Here is an 8,841-nt window from a genome sequence, read left to right as displayed (position 1 = left end):
AACACTATCATTTTTTGTTTTCACCAAAATTTTCTGTGGTGAAAAAAAATCTCAAAAATATTTCTTCAAATCCTTGACTAATACCCAAACCTAAGAGGTTCTTCTTAAAAACTAAAGGAGAAAGCAGTTAGGTAGCCAACTCCTAATGAAAATCCACAGGAGTCAGGGATTTAACTTGATTGTGCCTTGTAAACCTTTCCCCTAAACATTTTTTGGCTTTTAACAAACTTTGTAACTTTTCTCTTAAAAATCATTGCAACAATATAGTTGACAAATGCACATTTATGAGTCAGATGCCCCAGATGTCTTTAACTAAGGGCCAGATCCTGTTTCCCACCAAGGTCAATGGCCGTAACATGCATACGTGAGCTCTTAATTCTTACCTCAGGAAAAATTCCTATTGAAAGTAGGACTGAGTGGAGATAGTGAGATGTGGTGCTGATTTACTTAAGTCAAATACTACCTACTGGCTGCTTACAGAAGGTAATAATACCAATGACAATTCCCCCTAGCCAATCCTGTCTAAGATTTTCCAGAAAAGAAAATCTCCAATACACCTTTTAACATATATACATTTTTCTAAATCCTTCTTTGGAGCTTGAATTTAAAACATTATTAAACAATGGAGTATGTGAATTCTCCACTTGCAGCCATATTAATAGAGAACATCTGAATCCAGGAGAAAGAAATCATTTCCAGTTATGTTGCCAATGTTCTGTGCATAAAGTTCCCACAGCTGTGGATCCATTGTACTCCATGTTATAAATAAGAAATTGCATGGTGACAGCTAAAATTCAAAAGCATTAATGTTTCTCTTTGCAAATTTTTTTTTTTTTTTTTAAGTCTTTTCAGGGTTTCCCCCCCCCACTCTAATAGAAGTTAACTTGCTGCAATGTTATTACTTTTCCCATGGACATATTTATGGCAATTTAAAAATAGTAAATGCCAATCAAATATAACTAATGTTGCTGTTTGGCAAGTAAGACAAGAAATAACTTCTATTGATTCTGAAGAAGACTGTCGCATGTGTGCTAATAAGCTATTTCCTCCTTGCCTCATTATTCCATTACTTTGAGCAGAAATCTTAAAACAGTTCTAAGAACACAACCAAAATACTGCCCTGACTTGCATTGTATACAGTCACCATTCGAGCCAATTGAATTGCAAAGAGTGCAGAGTTGGGCCTGAAGAATGAATACAGACAAACTCTCTTGTATCTCTTGCATTCTAGGTTCTGGTCCCTTTCAACCATGAAAAACAGTTACAAATTGTTCCCAGAGCTAAACCACTTAACATCTTGGCACTCAGTTGTTTTTAACTTTGTAACAATAGGCACTGTTCACTCCTCTCAATCTCAGCTTTTTATTCTGTAATAAAGCAAGAATACTGATGAAAGGCTAGTCACAGTTTCTCCCCATGGTATCAGTGTGGTGGCATGTGATGATTCACATGGGGTGTGTTTGATCCAAGAAAGCCCAGCCTCTGCTTATTTTTCCTTTGTTCTGTCATCTAAGGTAGAAAGGGAGATAAGAGATGAGGTTTTTTTTTTACTATTATTTAGCAGCAGCACATACAATCACAGTGCAACAGCATTAGAAGAGCATAGTTGCAAGGTACATATGAGCAAAATAACAGAGAGTGGATTTTTTCATCATTAAAAATTACAAGAAAGGGATTCCTTTGAAGAATGGGATTTGACTCATACGAACTATGAACATTTTATCCTCATTTTTGGTGGCAAGTTTTAGGCTATATTATTATTTCTTATTTGTCCTACAATAGCACCAAGGAGTCCCTGTCACCAATAAAGACCCCTCCTGTTTCAAATGCTGTACAAACACAGAATGGAGACAGCGCCTTCCCCAGGGACCTTAAAAGGTAAGTAAAAAACAAAAGGGAATAGGTGGATTCTGGGGGAGGAGTGAAGGTTTTACTTTGTTGAGTAAAACCTTATTCAGACAGGTTCTTTTTTAAGTGTTGTGGCCATTACTTGACAGAAACTCATATGCACACAACTGTTTTTTCTTTACCTGCTCAGAATTACTTACCTGTTCCTTGAGCTCAGCCAGCTGGCCAGACAACTGTTTCACAAGACTCATGGTGGACTCCAACTTTTCTTGCAGGTTTCTAATCTCATTTTGCTCATTGTCACCCTCGTTGCTAACGAGGGACATGGCTCTCATCCGAGGGAACCAGTCCAAATTCTTCTCCTGTGTGTGTATATAGATATATATATTTTAAAACATTGATCAAGGCCTCTATCTAATTGTATGAGCCTGAAATTCAAGAATGAAACCCATGAGTAAGACGCACGCAGCAGCTGAGATTAACACAGTCTACACCACCTCTGTGCTGTGCTGGGACTGTAGTTAAGAAGGGTGCCACATTTATTCAGTCCTGTTCAACATGCACAAAATCCCAGAAAGGAATTGATTTTGTCAGCTGAGCACAGCCCCAAAGAAAAGCTACAACACAGTCCTGAGACAGAGAGACCAAAAGTAGTGGGGAAGCATGGGCTCATGGGAGGTCCAAGCTGGCTTTAGTACCTTGGCTTTAGTACCTTGGACTTTGGTGTATACTGAGCAGGGCAAGCGGGGTAAGTAATGAGTGGACTGTGCTTCTCAGTATTGGTGCCAGGCACAGCCAGGGCAACCATGGACATGGCCTAAGAAACGATACAATTGGAAATTATGTTACAATATTCTATTTACTAAATTGTTTCTCTATCTGCAAGGAAACACCAACAATGAGCTCCTGGTTCTGGTAAAGTCAGTAGCTAAACCCCCACTAAACCAAACACTGAGTTGAATCCTATCCAGTTTGCCTATTCACAGACCCAGTGTGTATACAGAGTCACAGCAGAGGTACTGTAAATAAGGGAATACAAGACGGCTGCCATGTTCAGGTGTAGGCATGCATATACACAACGTATAAAGGATACAGTTATGAGAGCAGGAATCCTATCCTGCATGGATGGTCTGGGACATGGGATCATGGAGCTCTGTGACAGGATTACAACTTCGATAAGAGAACCTGTTCTCTTATTTGGTGGTAGCTCTGCAGTGATATAGCTGTGATGGTCCAGGAAAAATGTGAGGGGCAAGGATTTTTAAGGGTGTTATCTTTTATTGGAGCAACTACATAGTTGGGAGAGACATAAATCATTTTCAGGCACCCCTTTACCTTTCCTCTCTGGTACCCAGAAGCTTGTCTATGTCCCTCCCAACTATACAGTTGGTCCACTAAAAGGTATCACCCACAAAAATCCTTTTGTCTCTTACTCAATGGCATTTTGCATCAGGGGAACTCTGACTTCCATGCTAAGGAGTGCAGCGAGATCATGTGTGATATATGTTTGCTAGCAAGTACCCACAGTTTAGGCAGTGTGCATGTTGTGCCTTTTTAAAGAAGCAACATGTTTTATTTTTCAGCATGTTTCTTCCAGACTCCCATGTGCCAGCAGGGTGGCTCAGAACCTCTCCACATGGCTACATCCCTCAACAGGGATGTTTACTTTAAGAGATAGCAGGAGCCCTGGAGACAAAAACTGTCCTGCTGGAATTGTTTAGTTTTGGTTTGTAAAGACTGCTGAAGGGGATAAATGAAATGAAGGGGAGCATAGCCATAGACTTTGTCAGTCTACTTTTATTTTGGTTGCACCAGGAAAACTAAAACTAAACTTCAAATCCTGTGGGCTCCCTTCCCTGCTTTCACCTGAGGCTTCTAATGAGTTTCTCTCCAGCTGTGCATACTGTACTCCTGTCACACCGGAACTACAAGACACACAGCATTAGACTGTGTACCTTGGTTACATTTACCAGTGTACAATTCAGTCAGCCAGGCATGCCTGTGTAATGAGGCCTTTTCGAGCTGCACACACTATAAGCACAGTGATCTCATTATGCCAATTTACTGGGCTTATGAACAATGCAGTTTTCAGGGGGTCATAACTCATTCAAATCAAAACCTGCTTTCACCAGTTCTCTTGGTGAGCTGTAATTGAATACAAAGATCACATGGAGGGTGTTTTTTCCCTGACTGGATAAATGTAATGGTTGGAATCTTATTTCTGGTGCATGTATTGATGATTAGCCTTTACTTTCCATTAATATTTTCCAGTATTCATATAAAGATCTTCTGGCCACAATCTCACATAGCACTTCAGCCCATGCTTAATTGTAAGGACAGGTATAGGCATGGATTTTAAGATAAGGTTCTGCATGATCGCTGGCTCAGCAACTGTTTTCACCAAAAGACTGGCCAGTAAACTATTTTGCTACAGCAGTCACCAAAAAGAAATTAAAGAGGGCTGCAATGAACATAAGTGAAGCAAATTCCCCTGGAATTGGAATATTCCTGGAAAACTGCAGTATCTGCAACAAGTATAGTGTCATTGGATTGAAGAATCTTAAATTACCAAACACAAGACTCTGTTAGCATAAGCCACTGCAGATGCAATGTTGCAGGCACTCAGCATCTCTCAAAAGAAGACATGCAGTAGTTTGGGGTTCTCTCTCCTATCAGGTCACCACTAGCTTGCCCACCCAAACCACCTCACAAACGCATTGGCATTACTGGCTATGTTCATGGTGGTTTTCCCTTCCCAGAGATGTTTTGGCGCAATGCAGTATATTTTAATTTATATAGCAGCCACATGTTTATTTCAGCTCAATTCCAAACAATGGTGATAAAATGAGTATTTATATAACTCATGGGCTATTGTGAATTACATGATCTCCTATGCCTAATCCACAGGTATGTTACATCTCTTGCCTAAAAACCTGCTTTAACTCAATCACTAGAGACTGATACTTTAACTGTGACAATTCTAAGTTTATCCATCCCCAGAGTTAGCTGTCTCTTTTCAAAAAGAATAAAAGACTGGGGACTGACTGACTAAGCAGCAGCTCTGCAGAGAAGGACCTCAGCGTTACAGTGGACAATAAGCTGAATTTAAGTCAACAGTGTACCCTTGCTGCAAAGAAGGCTAAGAGCATACTGGGCTGCATTAGTGGGAGCGTTGCCAGTAGATCAACGGAAGTGATTATTTCCCTCTATTCAGCACTGGTGAAGGCACATCTGGAGTACTGTGTCCAGTTATGGACCCCCACCCCCCTCCTACAACAGAAAGGATGTGGACAAATTGGAGAGTCCAACAGGGGGCAATGAAAACGGTTAGAGGGCTGGGGAATATGACTTATGAGAACTGTTCTTATTAGTCTGGAGAAAAGAAGACTGGGCGGGGGGGGAGGGGGGGGATTTAATAACAGCCTTCAAGTACCTGAAGGGTGGTTCCAAAGAGGATGGAGCTAGACTGTTCTCAGTGGTGGTAGATGACAGAACAAGGAGGAATGGGCTCAAGTTGCAGCAAGGGAAGTTTAGGTTAGATATTAGAAACAAAAACTCTCTCATAAGGAGGGTAGTAAAGTACTGGAACAGGCTACCTTGAGAGGTTGTGAAATCTCCATCTTCAGAGTTTTTTAAGACCTGGGTAGACAAAACCTTGTCTGGGATGATATAGTTGGGGCTGATCCTGTTTTGAGCAGGGGGTTGGACTAGATGACTTCCTGAGGCCCCTTCCAACCCTAATTTTCTATGATTCCTGAAGGCACATGTTTAGGTTTAGGTTTAGGTTAGGACCCGCTTCTGCTAAGGTCCTTCCTTATCCTTCATCATGCCATCCTTTCTCAACTAAACTGGGCTCCCTTAATACCATGACACCGTCTTCTCTAGAAATGGATTAGGCATTTCTACCCTGTCTTCTGCCTGACTTCAAACTAACATGCAGATAGCACCACACTTAGCCAAATGACTAAAATCAATCTACCCAAGAAACTTGCTTGGGTATCTTCTTTCTGATCAGATGCAACCAAATGAATATCATAATCAAGAGACTCCAGGTGACCAATCCACTCCATTCTATGTAACAAGTAGCCTATTCTGACAAGCCGTGCTTCACTCCCTCTGGGAAACTGAGGAACCACCTTATCAGTGTTCTATACAACAATCAGGAACAGATCAATGCTAGGCTTGCAGAATGAGCAAACAGAATACAGAAACACTCAGACATAACAGCCACGTACTGAGAGGAGATATCTGCATCCAATCATCCCAAACACCTTATTAGGGCTGTGCGAGTCTTCAGATCGCACTTCGGATTTGGTGCCACTTTGGACAGCAGCATGCCCAGATTGAAGCATGGGCTCAGGCAAGCTATCCAAAGTGGTTTGGAGTGTCCAAAGCGCTTCGGATGCGCTTCAGATGCTTCGGATGGCTTGACTTACAGTTAGAAGAGGGGGAGCATAGGAGGGAGGGAGAGTGGGGGAGAAGGGGGAGTGGGGAGACTGACATCTGTAGGTGGCCAGTGAGAAGGATTTCTCCCTGGCTGCCTTTCCAATGACAGTGTCTGTGGGGTGGGACTAGAACAGCATAAAAGCCTCTGTTTGGAGGCATGCTGTGTCTTTTCCCAGCTTGTTCCCTGTCAGCAACTGTGTGACAGAAGAACACTCAGACTGAGGCATTATGGCTTGTTGGCTCAGTACTAGTTGTACTTGCCTACTCCTTTTCCTTGTTACAAAGGAGTGGGTAGGATTTACCTTAGCTTAGCTTAGATATTCTATTAAATTATTATTAGTATTACTATTACTATTCAATTTATTTCTTTGAATTTATATTTGCTCTCTTTTTTGGGGGGGAAACTTTGAAAAAAGAAAGGTGTGTTTTCCCAGCCAGTGTGATCTATCACTGTGCAGGTAGGCACAGATTGCTTGCACGCACACACAGACACATAGACAATATAGAGAAAAATCAGATATTCATAGCAGAAGAAGAAAGACAGACAGGCAGCACACAATTTTTACATAACTCTTAACACTGAAGCAAACAATCAAAGAAGAGGCCAGTGCACGCATGCAACAGAGGGAATAAAATGCACAATACAAAAGGATTCACACACACAGAGACCTTTTGCAGCACAGGAAAGATCAATATGCTGGAAAGGCAGGTGCCAGGTCTTCTGGGATGGGAGGGAGAGTGGGTAGGGGGAGAGCAAGAGCTGCAAGCCCCCCACCTCCCAAACACAGACACATTCTATTCCCAAGCAGCCATGACATCAGTGCTGCCAGTGAAAGCCAGGAGGTGGGAGCAGTGTCTGCACCTAACGTCCCTGCTCCTGCACCACTTCCACTCAGTCCAGAAGGGCACCAGCAGTGGAATCACTGTCTCCTCCACCCCAATTTCAGCTCTCAGCGTGAGCCTCCCACTGCCAGAGGAGGAGCTGGAACTGGAACCAAGGATGCTGAGTGCGCTGGCTCAAGTAATTCTGGGGACTGAGGGGGAATCAGAGTTTGTGCTCCACACCCCTCAAGTTTCCCCTAGACCCAAGTCTCCTCTGGAAAGCAGCACCTCTGAGGAGGCTGAGGTTGTGGAGGCAAGTGGCTCAGCTGAGGCAGCTCCTCCTGCTGTTCAGCCTCAACCTGCTGAGAAGGGGGAAAAGGCAGGATCCTCGCCCTCAACCCAAAAGTGGGGCAGTAGTGTAGTGTGGGATCATTTTGAGGTGACAGATGATCCCACGTTTGCCATCTGCCAGCAATGCCAAAGGCATGTGAGCTGTGACAAGGACATGAGACACTTCTCCACCACAGCGATGCTGCTGCATCTGAGGCGGCACCGCGCCCTTGCCCTTCTTCCTGCTCAGCCTGGCACCAGTGCGAGCGTGCCGAAAGGGAAGTCCCCTGCTCACTCCAAAACCCCCTTTCCCCAAAAGCAGAGGCAGGCCACCCTGGACCAGTGGGGGAAGGTGGACAGAAAGGGGGGCGTGTTTCCTAGGACAGTGAGATAACCCAGAGCATTGGGAAAATGCTTGCTCTGGATAGCCAGCCTTTCTCCCTAGTTGAGCAGCCAAGGTTCAGGCAGTTCATAGGACTTCTGGCCCCATTTTACAAAGTGTCCACACACACTGCCTTTAGCAAGGCGGTGGTGCCCTCCCTGTATGAGGCATGCAGGGAGCACTTGAGGCAGGGCCGCAGGTAGCCTTGCACTTCACCTCTGACATCTGGAGCAGCCAGGGTGGCGATCACGCCTACCTCTCCCTCACAGGGCACTGATGCAATCAGTCAGGCCGTCGGTGGGCTCTACTGCAAGCTGAGGTGCTGGATGAGTCCCACACAGCAAGGGAAATCAGGGGGACCATGAACTGCATGGTGCAGGGGTGGCTCATTGGGCAGGCTGAGCTCACCCATGGGTTCATGGTCACCGACAACGGGGCCAATATGGTGAAGGTTGTCCGTGATGCCAACTTTGTTGGCATCCGCTGTGTGGCACACAGGCTGAACCTAGTAGTGAGGGATGCCTTGGAGGGGGACAGGGCTGCCACCAGTACTGCTACAAGCCAGCTGATTTTGAAATGTAGGAAGGTGGCAGGCAACTTCCACTGCAGCATCAAGGGGGGCAAGATGCTGTAGAAGAAACAGGCAGAGCTGAGCATCCTGCAGCACAGAATCATACAGAATGTAGAGACTCAGTGGAACTCCACATACCTGATGCTCCAAAGGTTGGTGGAGCAACAGAAGGCCATCCATGAGATGGTCTTGCTTAGGGAGATTGGGATCAGCGTCCCCCTGAACACAACTGAGTGGGGTACCATCTCCCAGATCTTGCTGGTCCTCAAGTCCTTCCTTGAGGCCACTGAGACCCTTAGCACTGGCGATGCCCTCCTCAGCCAGGTGATTCCCCTAGTGAGGGAACTGGAGAACTTAATGGAGAACTTCCAGGGCATCAATGTTCCTGGCTGGGGCAGGCCGCTGTCACCAGACGTGCAGGCACTGGTGAGGTGGCTGAAGG

At 44.7% G+C, this 8,841-nt stretch overlaps 1 protein-coding gene across 1 annotated transcript in view; it reads right to left on the bottom strand.

The window, feature by feature from the left end:
• Positions 1-820: 820 nt before the first annotated feature.
• LOC102383727 (inositol 1,4,5-trisphosphate receptor type 2-like) overlaps positions 821-8,841 on the bottom strand; it is a gene marked incomplete at its 5' end in the record, with an annotated part of 223,793 nt that continues 215,772 nt past the window's right edge. Inside the window, 2 exon segments of the mRNA XM_014523564.2 lie at positions 821-1,509; positions 2,049-2,210. Coding sequence (XP_014379050.2) covers positions 1,423-1,509; positions 2,049-2,210 — 249 coding nt within the window.

The sequence above is a fragment of the Alligator sinensis genome, unplaced genomic scaffold (assembly GCF_000455745.1).
Source record: "Alligator sinensis unplaced genomic scaffold, ASM45574v1 scaffold696_3, whole genome shotgun sequence".
NCBI classification, from domain to species: Eukaryota; Metazoa; Chordata; order Crocodylia; family Alligatoridae; genus Alligator; species Alligator sinensis.
The sequence above is the reverse complement of the archived record's forward strand: the minus strand, read 5'-3'. Positions and strand labels throughout refer to the sequence as shown.